We start from the raw sequence: 20,175 nt of genomic DNA on the forward strand, positions 1-20,175 counted from the left end.
TTCTCCATGCTGATGCAGATACAGAAACACATGCTTACGTTTTTAATACACGTTGCGATTTATATATTCACCAAACCTTTTAAACGCACCTTGTGTTTCAACGACATTTGTCTTAGAACAAAGTGAAGTATTTCGTCGAAGATTGAAAATTCTCTTTGCTTATTTTTAGCGGTTGCTTTTTTCTGAAATACATCCTTCTTGGAATGTGTAAAAAAACACTGTTAGACACAGATTCACATTAACAAGCTACAGTTAACTATTTGATTTTATTGAGATTTACAAAAATAGTTGCTCTTATTACACTTACCCCATCTTGCAGGAGTATCTTGCAGGAAGAAATCTTGTTAGGTTTCTGTAGATAACCACAGCAATGCAGTAAGTTCCATTCAAGTATGCTCTTCTTTTCAGAGCATCAATGTAAATAGTCATCTTATTAATTACTGTTGTGGAAGTACTTAAAACAGAAAAAAGATTCAGTTACATTACAGGAAGTATATTAAAGCATGTAAAAGTGGAAAAAAATATTTGAGTACAGGGACTGATTATTTCTAGCATACAGTCTTTTCTTATGCTACCAATATAATTTTAAATATTCTGAAATACATACGAATCTGGTTCCTCTTTTCCAATTTCTAGTTCTAATTTTTGTACTTTACCAATGTTATCGTATCGTGGTGAATCTCTTTTACAAATTGCAAAACACGAATGGAACCAAGAGTTTTCTTTAAAAAAAAAACAACATAAGGATTTCTGAACATAAGTTGATGGGTCATCCTCTGTTAATGGTACGTTGTCTATAAGCTGTAAGTTTCTAAGAACCAACAAATTGCGAAATAATTATCTTGCTAGTTGCTTCTTTTTCGGATGAACTGTTAACATTATTTATTTTATGCTTCTTCTTTGAAAGAAAGAAGAGCTAAGTATGCATTATTTCCATTTGAAAAGCTCAGTGAAAAAATATGTTTCTGGTTACAAGAAAACTGAGGTTGTGATGGTAACTTGCATTGTAGAGTATAAGGTAGCTACAGAAGATGAGCAGTCTTTACGTATTATGGAATACGTAATTTGATGACCTTAGAAATATTGTTAATAAAATATGAAAGGACAAATGATGAAATAGTGAGGACAAGGAAAGTCACTTATCGAATAATTCTCATCTTTCACCAGGTTATTAAGATGGCAAAAGAATTGCGTGACCTTTGAGGAGAATGACTGACTCACCGACGAGCTCTCTCTAATGATTAGGCAGAAGCGTACCATCAGTGAATTAATCTGTTCGTAATTATTGTTAGCTTCGAAGTCAACCAAATTAACTGTAGATAATAGTTAAGGAACACTGATTAGATAAACAGGTTTATAGCAGGCATTCACAGCATGCAAGTGTATCGCCTCCGACAGAAGTGCCCTGTGCAAATGTGATCGCCACAAGACAACACCACGTGGAACAAAAACGGAGCGTATTGACAATATTATTGGATCTTTCGGCTTTCACCGTAACTGCATAAGCCATTCCTCTTACAGAAGGAATATACTGCTGTATGTCTGTTGCAAAGACTCGGAATCCAAAGGAGTGACCCTCAAATTTCTGTCGGTTGGTTCCGATTTAGATTTATCGTGGTTTAGCTGAATCACCTGAGGTAACTGCAACGATCTTTCTTAAGGAAATCCATGGCCCATTTCCTTTCATATTATCGTACAAAGCACGCCTGTGAAATCTTAGACCTCCGCGTCCGTGGGTCGCAGTACTTTTTAAACACGAGAGGCCTTCAACAAGTAATGTAACACATTTTTTTCTCCTGAAAGCATGGTGGTTTTATTCAGAATTCCAATACAACATATTATTACCAACCTTTTTGGCTACAAAACCTATTTTTCAAAGCCGGCCGCTGTGGCCGAGCGGTTCTAGGAGCTTCAGTCTGGAACCGCACGACAGCTACGGTTGCAGGTTCGAATCCTGCCTCGGGCATGAATGTGTGTGATGTCCTTAGGTTAATTAGGTTTAAATAGTTCTAAGTTCTAGGGACTGATGAGCTCAGATGTTAAGTCTCATGGTGCTCAGAGCCATTTGAACCATTTTGAAACCATTTTTCAAAATATCCTCCGTTCGATGCGACGGGCTTACTTCATCTTACTGAGAGGACCTGCATGCCCTCATGGTACCACTCTACCGGTCGACGTCGGAGACAATGTCTTGCTGCATCAATAACATTCTCATCATCTACTACTACCTCCTACGGAGTACCTCCTTCACTGGTCAACACAGGTGGAAGTCGGAAGGTGTGAGATCCAGGCTGCAGGTTGGATGAGGAAGAAGAGTCCAATGAAGTTTTGTGAGCGCGTCTCAGGTGCGCAGACTTGTTTGAGGCCTTGCGTTGTCGTGCAGAAAGAGAAGTTCGTTTACATTTTTGTAGCGACGAACACACTGAAGTCGTTCCTTCAATTTTCGGAGGGTAGCACAAAACGCTTCAGAGTTTATTGTTCAATATAAGGGAGGACATCAAACAGAATAGCCGCTTCAGACTCGCGGAAGACAGTCGCCATAACTTTACAGACTTAGGATGCGGCTTTGAACTTTTTCTTCGGAGGAGAGGTGGTACGGTGCCACTCCATGGATTGTTGTGTTGTTTCCTGTTCGAACTTGTGAATCCATATTTCATCCCCTGTGACGATGTTCGACAAAAAATTTCCACGATCAGCCTCGTAACGCGCAAGTAATTCTGCACGGTTGTCCTTCGTTGCTCTGTATGGTCTTCTGTTTGGCGGCGAGGAACTTAGTGGGTACACACACCTTCCAGTGCACCAACCGGTGGACGAGTGTGTCATCACTAACAACAGAGACGTCCAGGTCAGCTGCGACGTGTTTGACTGTATCGTTTGATCACCTGGAGTGAGAGTGTCAGCACGTTCGAACATTGCAGTAGTCAGCTGTGTGCGGCCGGCCGGCACGCGGAGATTGGACAGGTTTGTGTGACCTTGTTGCGATGATCCCAGATATCTCGCCCAACTACTCGTTCTCTTATTCATGTCAGGTCTCCGTAGACATTCTGCAAGCACCTGTGGATATCTGCGATGCTCTGGTTTTTCGCCAAAAGAAAGTCAATGACAGTTGTCTGTTTGGATCGCACCTCCATTACAGACGCTATTTTGTAGGTTACGTATAGCAACGCCATCTTTTGGGACTTTATGAAACTATAGCGGCTGAAGCGGGAATATTCCACGATGTCCCACAACAAATTCTTCATTCTTTCAACCGTAACTGGCACAGAAAGAAATGTGTTGCATTACGTATTGAATGTCCCTCGTACATTTCTTCAGAGTTCTCAGCCTCTATGAGGTGATTTACAAGTGTTTGCATTAGCACATCGATTCATTCGCTTTAGGAACATCAGTTAATCGACTCTAGTTCTCTTCAGTCGAAGGCTTTCAGGATATATCTGACCGCTATTTCTTGAGGAACATGTCTACTGTTGTTCCTTATTTCTCTCCTTAAACACTCTTGAGTATCGAATACTTTGGTGAGTTACATTTCAGTTATCGTTCTTTTGTTATGGAATAGTTCGCGTTCACCGGACATCGCCAAGTTCGCTTTAATGCATGATAAAATTTCCGTACCGTAGACGATCATCGCGCAGACATCCGCTTTATATAGACTGCAAGCTTCACTGATTTGTCGACTGTAATCTATCACAACTGCATCTCACTCTGAAGGTCCTATATCTTTTCTATGAATTTCATCTCAGTACTACCATCAGGATTCCAGCACCGCTTTGCTGTTTAATGTATGCTGCGGAAATGTCCACCTGAGCTACTTTCTTGTTTTATTTAGTGGTAAGATTCATCAATAACCTACATTTATTCATCATTCGGGTTGCATCAAAATTTAACAGAAATGGATCGCATCTCCAAAAAGTTACATTTTATTCTCTTCTGTTTCTCCTCGGCTTTTATCCGTCGTAAGTCCAAAAACTGTTATCGTATCGTCAGAAACTGGTCCCACTGACCTCTGAATATTACTGAAACCGCTGAAATAAGACTTGGTTTTCAAGGGCCGATGACAATATTTGATACAGCAGATTTTCGCCGGTCTTCACAACAAAGTCAGTGCTCCTTCCTCAAAAACAGCTTCTTAGTCCCAGATTCGTTCGCATTTGTCGTACATAGTTGACAAATGAAATTTACTATACTACATTCCTTCTGTGGATGTGTGACGCGTCCCCATGAAATGCATTTGGACGTCACTTATAAATACTCAGGATCGTGAATTTCTCGTTCGTTGGAGCCACAGCAGTCGAGTTAATACTACGGCAGCAACAATGGCAATCGCCTGTTCAGAGCATTCTTCGCTGAGCGAGGAGCATTCTTTCACGGAATAGGTGTTGCGTGTGATGGTGATGTTATTCTTAGAATGCACCAGTAATCATCGCTCCGTGAAGATACCAAATGCCACGAACATTCCCCCTGTTTACCTTACAAAGATTTAAAAAATTACGCAAAAAGTACGTCGTGTTCTTGATGAATACATTTGTATAATGGATACTGGGTAAAAACGAATACTATAATGTACCTAATGATTTATATGCGTCCATTTATCCTCTTATACACAGCACTGCAACATGCTCCGTTCAAGAAAACTTTTTTGTGCCAGTGATTCTTCAATCCAAAATTTCAATATCCTGATGATATGTCATCGTTCCTTCATCGTGTAGCCCTCACAATAACCACGGGAAATTTCCTTAGTAGGGTGTTTAGATGATCGTCGCAGATCTACCACAGAAATTTTCTCATAACCTTGGTTGCTGGAAACTGATTTTTAAAAGAGAGAATTTTAGTCTTCGTTTTTCACTTTCCAAGATTTTGCATGCTGTTGCTCACTGGAGATTATGTACGTCGTCTGTACAAAACATTTTCTAAGTACGGTCGACGACTTCAATCTTCTGCTAACAGCCATTACATAAACAGTGGTGTCACTCTTTGATAGTTTTCCAGTAAGGTTGATAGCATGCAGTCATGCTCTCCTTTTGAGAACTACTCTTCCGTGGAAAAGCCTGAAGTTGTTTCTTCTCTCTCTTAAATAGAGACCATAAGCCTATTTTCATCAATCTTCTCAAAGTTTCAAATCATTCCCTGAACTTTGTTTTGTGCCAGAAATTGATACTGAAAATGATTGTCAAATTCAGTACTAGAAAACAGGCTGTTGGAATGAATGAGAGAGGAAGCGATCTGGTACAGTTTTGCACGGAGCACAATTTATTCATTGATAGCGCTTTGTTTAAGGATCCTGAAAGAAGGTTGTATACATGGAAAAGACCTGGAGATACCCGACGGTTATAGATAGACTGCATAATGGTAAGGAAGATATTTCGAAACCAGATTTTAAACTTCAGAATATTCGCAGGGTCTGATGACTCCGGACATAATTTATCGGTTATGAACTACAGATCAAAACGGAAGGAATCACAGCAACACGGGAAAATAATGAGATGACCTAGGCAAATTGAAAGAACCAGGGGTTGATGTTGGAAGTTTCAGATAGAACATTAGGCAACTATTGAATGAAATAAGGGGGGGGGGGGGGCATTTGGTGGAAGAGACCAAACAGTGAGGTCATCGGTCTCATGGGATTAGGAACAGATGGGTAAGGAAGTCGGCCGTGCCATTTCTAAAGAACCATCCTGACATGAATGAAATAAGGGTAAGAATAGAAGAAAGATGAGTAGCTTTCGGAGATGAAGTAGTGAAGGTAGCAGAGGAGCCTATAGGAGGAATTTAAACCTGTAAAAGTATGCAATCTACGGGAAGCCGCCTATAGCGAAAATAAGAGAGAGACCTTTGGAGAAAAGAGAATGGTCTGTATGAATATTATGAGCACAAATGGCAAGCCAGTACTACGCAAAGAAGGGAAGGCTGAGTGGTGAAAGGCGTACATAGAAGGGCTATACAAAAGAAAAGAACCTGAAGGCAATTTTATAGAAAAGGAAGGGGAAATATGTGAAGATGACATGGAGGTTGCAATATGGATAGAAGAATTTGACAGAAAGACCTAAATCGAAACAAGAAGTAGACAACTATTCTTCTGAATTGTAAAGAACCTTGGCAGAACCAGCCATAAGAATACTATTCCATACGGTATTCAAGATACACTATGTGATCAAAAGTCTCCGGACACCTGGCTGAAAATGACTTACAAGTTCTAGGCGCCCTCCATCGGTAATACTGGAATTCAATAGGGTGTTGGCCCACTCTTACCTTGATGACAGCTTAAACTCTCGCAGGCATTCATTCAATCAGGTCAAGGAAGGTTTCTTGGGAATGGCACTGAGGAGAGGTATCGATGACGGTCGGTGAGGTCTGGCGCGAAGTCCGTGCTCCAAAACGTCCCAAAGGTGTTTTATGGGATCCAGGTTAGGACTCTGTGCAGCCCAGTCCGTTATAGGGATGTTATTGTCGTGTAACCACTCCGCCACAGGCCGTGCATTATGAACAGGTGCTCGATCGTGCTGAAAGATGCAATCGTCATCCTCGAATTGCTCTTCAACAGTGGGAAGCAAGAAGGTGGTTGAAACATCAATGTAGGCCTGTGTTGCGATAGTGCCACGCAAAACAAAAAGGGGCGTAAGCCCCCTCCATGAAAAACACGACCACACCATTACACCACCGCCTCTGAATTTTACTGTTGGTACTACACACGCTGGCAGATGACGTTCACCGGGCATTCGCCGTATCCACATCCTGCCATCAGATCGCCACATTGTGTACCGTGATTCGTCACTCCACACAACGTTTTTCCACTGTTCAATCGTCCAATGTTTATGCTCCTTACATCAAGCGCGGCGTCGTTTTGCATTTAGTGATGTGATGTGTGGCTTATGAGCAGCCGCTCGAGCATGAAATCCAGTTTTCTCACCTCCCACCTAACTGTCATAGTACTTGCAGTGGATCCTGATGCAGTAAGGAATTCCTGTGTGATGGTCTGGATAGATGTCTGCCTATTACACATTACGACCCTCTTCAACTGTCGGCGGTCTCTGTCAGTCAACAGACGAGGTCGGCCTATACGCTTATATGCTGTACGTGTCCCTTCACGTTTCCACTTCACTATCACCTCGGAAACAGTGGACTTAGAGATGTTTACGAGTGTGGAAATCTCGCGTACAGATGTATGACACAAGTGACACCCAGTCACCTGACCACGTTCGAAGTCCGTGAGTTCCGCGGAGCGCCCCATTCTTCTCTCTCACGATGTATAATGACTACTGAGGTCGCTGATATGGAGTGCCTGGCAGTAGGTGGCAGAACAATGCACCTAATATGAAAAACGTATGTTTTTGGGGTGTCCGGATACTTTTGATCACGTAGTGTATATCTCTTCCGTAAGCCATTACCATACGTGTCGAGACACTGTACTAATAGTTCGAGCCAGCCGACCTCCATGAACTCAGGATACGTCGTTGCAGCAGAAGCTGACTTCATATATTTTAGACTGTCCTTGTAGATGGGTATGGTTTTTTAACTGGGGCGTTACTGCGCACGTTTTCGATAAACATAAGCATTAGATCCATAGGAAATATAGCATGCTAAATTAACGGGCTATGTTTCCTCTAAATGAATTGTGCGATACCAAAAATGTAACTAAGATTTCACAAAATTCTGAAGATTTATATTTGATAATCGCTTCGGCTTATTCAAAAAGAATCCATCGCTTACTGCCTCCTGCAGTTGTATAAATGTTGTCGATGGCGTTTTCGATCAATAGAATTTCCTTTGAAAGGCCAATCGTTATGTTGGTATCTTCTGCTTTCTTTTTTGACAACATCCACTGTATGCTTTAGGGGTACACTGCATTTTATGTGTTATAATAGATCCTTGTCACAACATTTGTTTGTACGGAACTCTTACTTTTGATTTTATCTTTTGCAAATTATGGATGGTGTTACAAATTGAAATAATTCTCTCATTCGCATTACTACTGATCTCCAAAACTTATTATTCAGTAATTTTGTGAAGTATTTGCCTGGTTCTAGAGCACACACTTATACAACGATTGCTTTAAATGAATTGGTATTCAGCTGTACGATACTTAGATTCAGTGTTTTACCAGATTGTGCCCATTGCACACTAATTGTGTCTATCCTATTTGGTGTGCAAATGTATGTCACATATTTAACTCTGCAAATTAACTGTCCGCTACGTAAGCTGTAGCTGCAGTTCGAAATTTCTGTTTGACGTCTGATGTTCGCTAAATCATATATGCTATCGCACACGGATGTACTAAATATTTCATCGGATAATATTGGCTCATTCATTTTATGATTGTTCTTCAGATCACTAATCTTACCTTGTCATATAACTTACGGGCTAATCTGAATTCATTGCTTTGCATTGATTAATCAGCTTTACCGAAAAGGGAATGGAATCGTAATCGTATTTGTCTTTCTTACTTTTATTTAAATAACTACATATTTTGCTGGAAACTAATGCTGCTTAAATACTGGACCCTTTAGGCTATCTCGTTGATAGTATTCTTATTAAGTGTATTATACTGAGCTCAAAGTTCGTATTATTTCATTAAATAGCCTGTTAATCTTACCTGGTGAAATGTTTCTGAAAAGTTTTTCCCGTAAGTGATGTAGTCTTAAATGGAGAGACGATAAGCTCAATTGAACTTAATTGCAGTTTATATGTCTTCATCGGGATCAGAAATGAGCCCCATATAATACTTTCTTGATTCACAAGTTCCTGTAACTGTACGATTTTCTGAAAACAAAAATATTTATGTCAGGAGAAAAATTCTTTGTAGATCTTGAAAGGCATCTAGAAATCGGAAACCTCAATGTAATATAGGATTAAATGACAATAACGTTACGTCAGATTGTGGGAAGGAACTGAACAGATCAGTTCCTGGATCCCTATCAGTTTTAATTTTTCAATAACCAGTAAAAAGAGTCTTTTATATACTTATACTTGAACAAGAAGTATTGAAGACAGCTTTTTAACTGCCTTGTAAGACTCAAAGTAACTGCCTAGTGATTATATTCTAGGATATTGTATAAAATGATTGATGTAAATTTGTGAAACAAAATATCTTGCACTGAACGAAGGAAAGTCTTTATCGTGAAACATCCTAATACCTGTACATGTAGAGGACGATAAAACTGAAACATAAGAAATTTGCTGGATGTTCTTGCAGATCTTTGTGATTCAAAGCAATACATTCCGGGAAGTTAATACTGTTTACAACGTTGTAATACACCAAGAGAGTACATTGTCCTCGTATCAGATACACGAGTACGTGTCGTTAGATGTATGCAATAAAAGTGCAATGTTTCATTACGTTGTATAGTTGCGGGCTTATAACCGTTCTGAAGCTCCTGTGCTGTCGACAAGCGACTTCCATTGAGTGATACACAATTTATTCATGATTTTATTTGCTTTTTTCTCTAGTTTCATTCTCCTTTTACAGGGTACGCTGAGATCATCCAGCTAACCGTATACCGACGATATTCTTCAGAAATGACATGTTTTCGCAGTTTTGCGGACTGTCCGCTGCGACGAATATTTGTTACAAGTTATGGATGTCTCCTGATCGGGAAAAAGAAAGGAACTTGTGGTGAACTGAAGCGTCGAGTCGGTCCTTGAAGTATCTTCAGCTTGCGAAACTAGTTGCACATTGCTTCCGATAAACAATTATATGGGTTCGAGATCCAGCCCAGCATGCAGTTTCGGCGTAACAAATCCTTCGTTTCTCTTCGTCCTTGCATAAGCCTGCGTTTATAATTCCGTATTCAAACCGTTGCATCATGAATGACCAGAATGTTAAATAGCTTAGTCTTTCTGTATGATCGTATATTAAACGTTACCACAAGTTAATATAACTACGTAACAGTAGTGGAACATCAACATCTTCTTTCACTTTGACTTCTTGAATTCTCGAAAGAGCTTCATTAGCTGCAGTTAAATTCCATGCACTTCAGATATAACGTGTTTAGCTGGGAAAGTATCCTAATCAGCTGCACTGTTTCCCCCACATTGAATGGAGTGTTGTTTAGTAGTACTTGGTTTCTGTTCAGAGTTACCACTACGTTTAGGTTTCGTGCATCATAATTTCTAGCAAATTCCGCTTCTTCTCTCGGACTCTCATCATTCGTCATACTTAGAGACAAATCAGGTTTATTTCATATGAGTTTAATGCTTGTGACAAAAAAACATTGTTCTTCAGCGTGTTACAGCATATATTGTGAAAAATCATTACGCTAAATGCTCTTATCCATATGTAGGAGAAAGTTCCAATTAGAGCTTTCCTTTTATATCGCTTTTGGGATCCTTGAAACTGAGATTTCGTAATGATTCAATTGTTGGGGCCATCAATCAGATGTTTCGACTGATGTGCTGAAGTCGACATGATGCCTGTGTGTTCAGATCGTTACTTGTTGTCTTCCCATAAGACATTTTTTAACCTAAAAGAGTTACCTTCCACTTTGACTCTCATGATGATAAAATGATATTACCGGTCTTTGCTTGGACGTTTGAATGTTGTGATATGGAATCATATTTACAAGTTCTCACCGTTTATTCACTACACCTGCAACCCAGCTGTGCCGATGTTGATCTGTTACCCATACACAGGATCGCGCAGATTTCAGCGGTAAATGAAACTGAGAGTTACACCTAGTCAAAAGTCTAGACGACCGTCATTTCAGAAAGGTTTATATAATAACACTGAATAATCCAGCTCTCTTACCATCTCTAAATGGAGTGTACCATTATGAGCAGAACTTGATTCAAGTTGCACTGCCAACGCTCCGTTTTAACAATACTCCTAAAACTGTAACGCCTCTTCCTCTTACGTTTCCATACTTGGAGGTATAGTCAGCCTAGCAACCAAACCGAAATCCAATTATTCGCTATCTTCTACCACAGTTCTCACTGCGAACTATTGTTTCGGCTTCTGCTACTTGTACCGCTGACGCACAACAGAGGACCCATTTTGCAACACAGAATTACCAAACTGTTGTTAAAAATAAGAGTTGTCGTGCCAAAATAATACGCACTGCTGATCGACTTGGCTGCTGAACACTGTTCCCATATTCTTGATTATCGAATAAATCGCCCTTTTTCTAAGAACCCTATTTTATAATTGTCCATTTCCATATCCTTAACTTACTTGTAAATAATTCGAAATATTTGTCAATGTACGTCACTCAACAAATACAGTTATATCACTGTTAGTGCACAACTGACCATTAAAACTGCAACACTAGGAAGTTGGCATGCATCAAACATCAAACTGGCATGAAGTCAACTTCCTGCATGGATATGCAATTTATTAGATTTTAGAGCAGCCGCACACTGTACGTATGAGTAATGCCATCTGCAACCTACGGGGTGTTACAAAGCGATACCGAAAAACTTCGAGGGGCTGTAGAGGGCGTCGTGAGGAGCAAACAGAGGCTAGAGCCCCGTGTCCGGAAACGTAATACAACGATGCTACAGAGCGACGAAATTATGAGCGCCGGCACTTGTGACTTCGACGTTCTGTAGTGTCGTTAGACGACATTTCCGGACACGGGTTACTATCCTGAATTTGTCCCTCAAGACACCCTTTACAACTCTTCCAATGTTGTAGGTATCGTTATGTAACACCCTGTATTCACAGGGCGTCCCAGGAAGAATATAGTCAATATTCAGGGATATGACAGGAACGATTATTTGAAGCAAAAAAGCCTAATGAACATGGGCATTAAAATGCATATCGCTGCCTTAAGAGCTATGAGCACTTCTTCATCTCTGATACTGTGAATTATTTTCTACTGCCAGATATCTGTTTTCCACATTTGGTAAGTGCTAGTATGGATCTAAACAAGAAAAACATATTGAGCAAACATGGGCTCTAAAGTGCATACCTTAAGAACTATCAGCACTTGTTTGTCTTTGGTACTGTGACACACATCTCTTATATTGAAAAAAGTGCTCATAGCTTTCAAGGCATGCATTTTAGAGTCCACGTTTACTACAGTTTTTTGCTTCGGAATGATCGTTTCAGTCATATACCTGAATATTGACCATTCCTCTTGGGAAACCCTGTATAAGAAAAGATCGCGTAGTGGGTTCCTCATCCATAAATCTCATCTTTGTGAGAAGGTCATGTTACGCCTCGAGTAAGAAGAAGAAGAGTCTACCATCATGTCGGAAATTAAGAACTGCTGGATCGTGGCCTACTGAGTCTGTGGTTTATCGTTCCGAGATATTGCTAATTCCGTTCGTTTGCATCCCACTGTTCTCATGTGAACAGGAAATCGATGGGTTCAGATGGGCCATGTTCAACGATATGCAGAATCTCAACGGTGCCACACGACTAGCCCCCTAGATGACAGATATATTCTTCACTCAGCGGTGACGATTAGTTCAACAACGTCACGTACTTTTAAGAAATGGGCTTGTTTGCAGCATTATTAGAATCCATACTAACAGTGTGACGACGTCTGGAAGACTAGATTTTAACGTCCCATCGACTACGAGGTCATTACCTCGGTTAAGGGAAGGATGGGGAAGGAAATTGGCTGTCCCTTCCATAGGAATCATCCCAATATTTACCTTAAGCGGTTTAGGGAAGTCACGGAAAATCTAAATCTGGATGCCCGGACCGGGAATTGAACTGTCATCCTCCCGAATATGAGGCCAATGTGGTAACCACTGCGCTACCTCGCTCGTGACGACGTCTGGAGCACCACGGACTGTCAGTGTGGCGACCATTGTTGAGAGTTCCATTGAGATGGCGGCGGAAAAGAGAGGCGCGGCGACAGTGGTGCGTCCAACGAAAACAGTGAGCACAGGACAATGGCCGTATCGGTGTGTGGAGGCTAAAGGAGAGCGAACGGTGACAGGTAACATTTGTCATCGTCATAAGGGCCCAGTACTTGACGTGATGGTATGGACTGCCATTGGATAGATTACACTATCACTTATGATTCACATAGCCGCTAATTTGGACATCAGCCGTTACATTTCTTACATATTAACACCCGTGACGTTATCTTTCAACAAGAGAGCGCAGTACAGCATGTTTCCTTTGCTAACCGGACCTACTATCCAATAATAATATTATTGGACTTGGCCTCCTGTGGCCATTATCGGAAGCACACGGTGAGTTTACAGTTTACAAACACCGTTTCCAGTCTTTCGACTGTCGTATACACTGTGGAAGTCCGGATAACTTGCCTGGTCGCTAAGCATATTCTGATGGCCTTCAGCCGCACAGGGAAATACAAATACACGAGCCGACTGAAGCGCCTTATTCGCAGGTGGAATAATGCTGTAGTCGACTAATGCCTCAATACAGAGAGTGTTCGAATGTTGTTCCGGCCAGCGAGTTGTCTTTAACTCTCTCAACTGAACAAATTGGATAGTGGGTGGCCGAGAGACTGGCACGCCATCAATTGCAACTTCTGTGACTGATGAACTCAGGCATAAGAGTGGAAGTAGCATACAATGTCATATCCATCTCTGTCATCCAAGCTCAGTTCAACTCGTTGTCCAGGTGGGGTAGAACAATTGCAGATACCAGAGATTGGCATCTCTGTATACTATATTTCACACCCTGTACACCCTCAAATCACCTACGCATTTTATCATCTATTCTTCCTACCACAATGTATAACCACAACAAGTAAAATTTCGTTGATTGCAATCATTTCTGGTAATGAAATTTTAACGACCAGCAGTATACTTCCGTTCTATTGACTCCAAAGGGTTCCACAGGACCTGTAAATTATTTATAACGCCTTACTCGATTTGGAGGCTGAACTTTTCTTCCAGCGAGCAGATTCAAATAATCACTTAAATTTTAACCTGAATTTCTTTGCAGATTTCTTGAGATTTTGTAACTGTTGTTATGTTTCACGCTTTATCAGTTTCTTCCACAATTACATACTATCTTGCAGAAGGCGGAAATTTTTTAATACCTCACATCACCATTAGTGCCTCGGTATTCAAAGGCCTTCGGGATAATGATATTTGGTTATAACAACAATGACAAAGTTTGTGACATAATGTAAATTTATTTCACAAGAAACAAGTTTTTGTTACCAGGTATTACTAGAAAAAAACATCTTATCAGTCATTTTCAAATGAATTACAGACGTGTTTAGTACTCTGTCATCCACCATGTGGTCAGTAAATCGCATTACTGAATCACCTGCGTGAGCCTGTGTTACATAATACTGTCACACGTCTGTGATTCGTAAAAATACTCGATGATAACAACGAAAAATGCATAAAAGTTAATTATGCAGTTAATTATCTGCTGACAGCACAGTTTCAGAAAACTGCAGTAATCAAACGGTAAGCCCATGACAGTTATTGATAAAAACGCTGCATCGTTCGTAACAGAGATGCATTTGCAATTTCGAGATGTTTTTACTATAACACAGCCGCCAGAAAAATGTGAACTTCAATACATTTTTGTGTTGGGACGAACATTTCTCATAGTCATAGCATAAAAGTTAGTGCATACGTAATGTATTTTATTCTAGAAACTTCTTTAAACTGTAAGAAAGCCATTTCTCACCATACTGTTCATGGTATATGTCACATATTACCAAAGTAGAAGTAGGACGGGAACGGCAAGCGGAAGTGGTAGTGCTAAACAGGAGTTCTACGCAGAGATTTTAGACATGTTCGGATAGCTCACTAGTAGAATACTGCGCACAGAAGCCAAAAAAACTCTTGTTACGAATTCCTATGTGGGAACCAGTTTCAATTTGTAACTGATGTTGTTTTAAGTGCCTACTAATTTAGATTTCTCGAGAAGGTATGGAGCACCTTTACTTGACGCCTCATTTGTGTTTTTTGCATAATTATCTTAAACGAAAAATTATTACTGCACCAATTCGTTACAGATATGTCGGACTAGGCGAGATATTCAAATTTTTATATTTCTGATCCGTAACTGTTTACATACTGTCAATAATATCACTTATGTAATAATATCACTTCTTCTCTGTTTGGGAAGCGATTGATATTATACACATTTATAGCAACGCTTTTGTGTCAGACTTCTCATCTTTCGGGCCAGTTGTTATCAGTCTGATGGGCTTCTCTTGAAAAGGTACTATGCACTTCTTTTGCTAATCTTGTGCATCTTGTTGAAATATAACGACACGCATCCAATTTTCGGAACCAAAGTGATGTTGTCATTTCAAATAACATTTATAATTGGCTCAGCTGAGTTTAACGAAATGCCTCGCAATCTTCTGGTTCACATTGCCTGAACACTATTTCATGTTACTGCACACACAGTCGCAGTTCACCATACGAATTAACTCATTTTCTCTTGCAGTCGTAGGTAACAGCTTTAAAATCTTTAAAATGTTATCTTTCTTTTCCTGCTTCACTGATCACTTAACTTCATGATTTGTTTGTCAACTACTTCAACTTTTAGATCGTATGTTTTAACAAAATGCTATCTTAGAGTCAAGTCTAATTTTATGAATCTTTTTAATAGCGACTGAAATTTTAATTCTTCAACTAACTTATATTTCACCAGTTTACTGTCCAATATTTATACCACATACAAGTAATTTCCTTTTATTTGTTCCTCATCGTGTTTGATCGATCAAAAGTAAACATTCATTGTAGGGAAGTGGGAAACTTACCTACATCGACTTAATATATAATGTTTATACATTGCCCTTACAGTGGAAACAGGTTAGATTGCATGAATGAATGCCCCGGTGGTTGCCTTAAAATTAAATAAATATGTAATCGATGATATACGAATCAGATCTTCCAGGACCATTATTTGAAACTCAAGTGAAAATGAAAAACAAACAAGAAGGTGCTTAAATATATTTCAGCAGTAGCTACATTTAAGTTTAGAGTATCTTTTAATTAAAAATAAAAGCTTAAGACATAATCCGTACCTCAGGATTTTGGATGGAAAATGGATTATCCAGTAATATACTTATTATTTCGTAGAAGTCATTCACGGAAGCGAGAATGTCATCGAGGAAATTTGTTTGATTCAAGTAGCTTTGGACGTCATGAAGCAAATCCAAGACTTGCTCTCCTTCACCTGGTAATAACCTGGTTAGTTTTTTGAGGAGAGCTAATGTGTCAGCGAGTGTTTCTGCTCCAGTTGTGTTTTGATATCCCAAAGTCAACAAGATAAACTGAAAACAGAAAATGCAATAAAAATAAGTATGAAAATAGTGTTCCATTACATTTATATCAGGTATCTATTACATATACATTTGCTTAGAAAAGGAGGGGGAAGACTGTAGGACTAGCATATTGGAAAAAACTGGGAGACCGATTTTTCACAATTGATACTTTAATTCTTAAAAGTTAAATTCAATAATACTAATGCAAATATAAAATTGCTCGTCGTTTCATAAAATTCTGTTCGTTAAACTGGGAACTGTACATTTATTGGGCTAATTTGGTAAAATGCCTTTCCAAAGACTTAGCAGGAGTGGAATGAGTTTGAGATTAAAAATGAGAAAAAAGAACACAAAATTACGCATCAAACGTAATGTGGCGATATGTGTTCCAAGAAGTTGTGCTGTAGGCAGAGAAAGAAAAGAAATATTAGGCTTTAGCGTCCCAACCTATGGCTGTAGAGAATAGATTTATTAACTTCGGGTAATAAAGGAGAAATTGATTTGAACTAAGTTTGTGGTGTTACTCGTAGGTTGCTTGTTAACAACCACTGATTCTACGGGGCTATTAGACAATTAGGAGACAATATGATGCAAAATACTGATCTATACAGAGCTTAGAAATGGAAAAATGAAAACGATAAACTAATAAATACTGACGAGAAATAGACAAAGGCGTAAGTGAAACAGCAACGCTTCTGCTGGATAAAATATTACAGTATACAGAGTTCAGAGACAGGTAAAAAATCATGAAATTTTTAGCAGATATCAGCATAAATGAGTTGCTGCAGTGTTACTACTCGGCACAATCACTACTGTAAATGTTATTGCAATGGCACTTAAATTTTTTTTTTGCCAAGAATAAATTTAGTAATCATCCTGTATCCCTACTGAAAACATCAGAATTATGGATAATTAATTAAATAACGGAAACATTTATGTTTCAGAAGATAACACTTTTTAGAAGTGGATATTCTGGCCATTTATGTACAGCGGTATCTCTTACATTCAATGAGAACAGGTTGTTGGAGAGAGTTCAGTTGGAGCATTTCCAAGCTTAAATAGCGTAAATGATTCCTGCCAACGCGCCGTCATCCAGAGGCAATAGTGACGAAATCCAACCCACTATGAACCATATCAACCTAATGCTGAGGATGAATGTCACAAAAAAGTAAATCAAAGTGATACCAGACCTCAATCAGCATCTCGAGCAATCTGTTTCTTTAATAGCAAACCGAGGTGAGCAATATAAAAGGAGCATCCAACACCGAGTGGAAATCTCTGAGCAATTTTCCACAAGGAACCCAATAGTTTTCAACGAATGGAACAGAGTAACACTATCCGATGACTCAGCGTAGGCAGTCCACGTTTGCAATACAATGAAACTCTTAAGTTGGAGGGGGACTCGAACTCAACATCTGCCTTACGTGGACTGTGGCTTTGTGAGTTACTCAAGCACTCACTACGGACTGTTACAAAACTTTAGTTTGCAACTACTTCCTAACGATTCCTTTCAAAGTCCAGAGACCCCCTTACGAAGCTGTAGGACTAGCGCCATTGAGATAAAGGAAATTGCGGAAAATTTCTCGTCCACCAGGCAGAATTCTTTTTCTGGTTCATCCTTCACACTATTTCAGCTACTAAGGCTACTTTACGAACAGAGGAAAGTTAATGAAGCTTGAAAGTTGGACGACCTGCTTCTTTCCGTAAAGCATATACAGTGACGAGCCAAAATAATGTGCGCACTGTCCACCGCAAAATTTGAAGGCACTGGGTGGCACTGCAGGCCCACGATGTGGCTAGGATAATACGAGGGGCGTTCAGTAAGAAATGCAGCGAAGTTCTTTTCTGAAAGCAGGTCGTTTTGTTCAGGATTCCAGGACACCATATTATTTCCCACTCTTTTGGCTTCAAAGCACTATTTTTCAACATAATCTCCGTTGACTTACGCCACCTTACTGTGAGGGACTGTATGCCCTCATGGTACCATCTACTGGTGGATGTCGGAGACAACGTGTTACGGCATCAATAACCTCCCCATGACCCACGAACTTTTCCCCGAGAGTGCATACCTCAGTAGGCCAAACAAATAGAAGTCGGGGGTCCCGGGTTCGATTCCCGGCGGGGTCAGTGAGTTTCGCCTGCCTCGAGATGACTGGGTGTTTGTGTTGTCCTCATAATTTCATCATCTTTCATGAAAGTGGCGAGTTTGGACTGAGCAAAGGTTGGGAATTTGTACGGGCGCTGATAACCGAGCAGTTGTGTGCCCCAATAACCAGAACATTGTCATCATCCGTTACAGACGACATTTTGAAGGCTACGTAAAACACCGCCATCTACCGGAACGTCATGAAATTATAGAGAGTGAAGCAGGAATATTCCACGATGTCCCACACCAAATTTCGCATTTTTTCAAACGAAATGGTGCGAGAAAAAAGTTTTGCATTACTTATTGAACGCCCCTCGTATATAAATGAAGCAGAAACGAATAAGAAACTGCTATAGCGACGATGCGGGACCCATTTAGCGAAATCCGCTGACGTAAGCGATTTTGACAATAAGCAGACTTTTATGGCCCGGCGTCTTGGAATGAGTGTCTGGGAAACGGTGAAGGTGGTCGGCTGTTCGCGTGATACAGTTGTATCTATGGAAAGTGACTGGACGATGGTGAAGCCACCACTAGGCAACAAGTTCTTGGATGCCCACGCTTCATTATAGAACCTGGAGATCGGAGGCTTGCCCGGTCTGCAAAGCAGGATTTGCAGTGGTCTGTGGCAGATATGACAATAGAATACAATACTGGAACAAGCACGCGGGTTTCGGAGCATACCATTCAGCGTACATTTGAATAAACATGTTGAATAAAATGTCATCCGATCAAGTCTTTAAAGTAATTTATTGAAAGGTCACGACTCGTTTCGAGTTCTTAAAATGCATCCTCTGGTGAGCTGTACATTGGAAGAACCACACATTTACTCTTCAGAAAAGCAAATTAAAAAAAGTGATCATTTGTAGATAAGAAATCCATGAACAGTACACTTACAATGTCTTTTAAATCATTATAGTATACAGGAAAAACAGTTATAGCCAAATCCCACTGTTCATCGTCAAAGGAATAAAAATAAGTCACTCACTATAAAGCAGTGGTCCAAGTTAAAACGACTGGGTCCGACAAGCAACCTATAAAATAACAGTATATTTCAATAACTAACAAAAATGGAAAAAATCGGAAAAACCGCATATGCCGTAAGGACATCCGAACTGAGCTAAACTGGCACAACACTGTCATAAGACAGAGCGGGAAATGGCAAATGCGTGAAGTTACATAACGGCCGACTAGAGGGAATGAATGTGCTGTACAGTGTTACTGAAGTAATCTTCCAACAAACAAGGGGATGAATGTACTGAAATTTTAAGGTAATGCTTAAAGAATATGCTTCTAGGAACCAATAAACTACGACGGATGTTCTGTAAGTCTGTCGCTGACGTCTTTGTCCCACAGTTTTCGCAGGGTCGGCTTGGTTACAATCGGATTTGGCAAGGTTAGTGTGAAGGGATGGTCGGTTGCCCTTCCTGCCTGGATGGAATCAGTGAACCCCAGCTGTCTGGGTTTAGTGTAAATCAGGAAATAGTGCGAACGTGTTCCAAATGTCTGCGAATCGTGTAGCTGAGCAGAGACGTGGTGACCAGCCCGGTATTCACCTAGTGGGATCTGGAAAACCGCCTGAAACCACATCCAGGCTGGCCGGCACACCAGCCCACGTCATTAATCCGCCGGGCGGATTCGATATGGGTTCAAAATGGTTCAAATGGCTCTGAGCACTATGGGACTTACCATCTGAGGTCATCAGTCCCCTAGAACTTAGAACTACTTAAACCTAACTAACCTAAGGCCATCACACACATCCATGCCCGAGGCAGGATTCGAACCTGTGACCGTAGCAGTCGCGCGGTTCCGGACTGCAGCGCCTAGAACCGCGTGGCGATCGTGGTCGGCTTCGATCTGGGGGCCGGCGCGCCT

The 20,175-nt window shown here is 40.4% G+C and overlaps 1 protein-coding gene across 1 annotated transcript in view; it reads right to left on the reverse strand.

The window, feature by feature from the left end:
* Positions 1–20,175, reverse strand: part of LOC126470801 (uncharacterized) — a gene marked incomplete at its 5' end in the record, with an annotated part of 313,759 nt that overhangs the window by 124,209 nt on the left and 169,375 nt on the right. The window contains 3 exons of the mRNA XM_050098814.1: positions 308–454; positions 8,588–8,754; positions 15,918–16,166. Coding sequence (XP_049954771.1) covers positions 308–454; positions 8,588–8,754; positions 15,918–16,166 — 563 coding nt within the window. The remainder of the gene's footprint in view (positions 1–307; positions 455–8,587; positions 8,755–15,917; positions 16,167–20,175) is intronic.

The sequence above is a fragment of the Schistocerca serialis genome, chromosome 3, assembly GCF_023864345.2.
Source record: "Schistocerca serialis cubense isolate TAMUIC-IGC-003099 chromosome 3, iqSchSeri2.2, whole genome shotgun sequence".
In the NCBI taxonomy this organism is placed as follows: Eukaryota; Metazoa; Arthropoda; class Insecta; order Orthoptera; family Acrididae; genus Schistocerca; species Schistocerca serialis.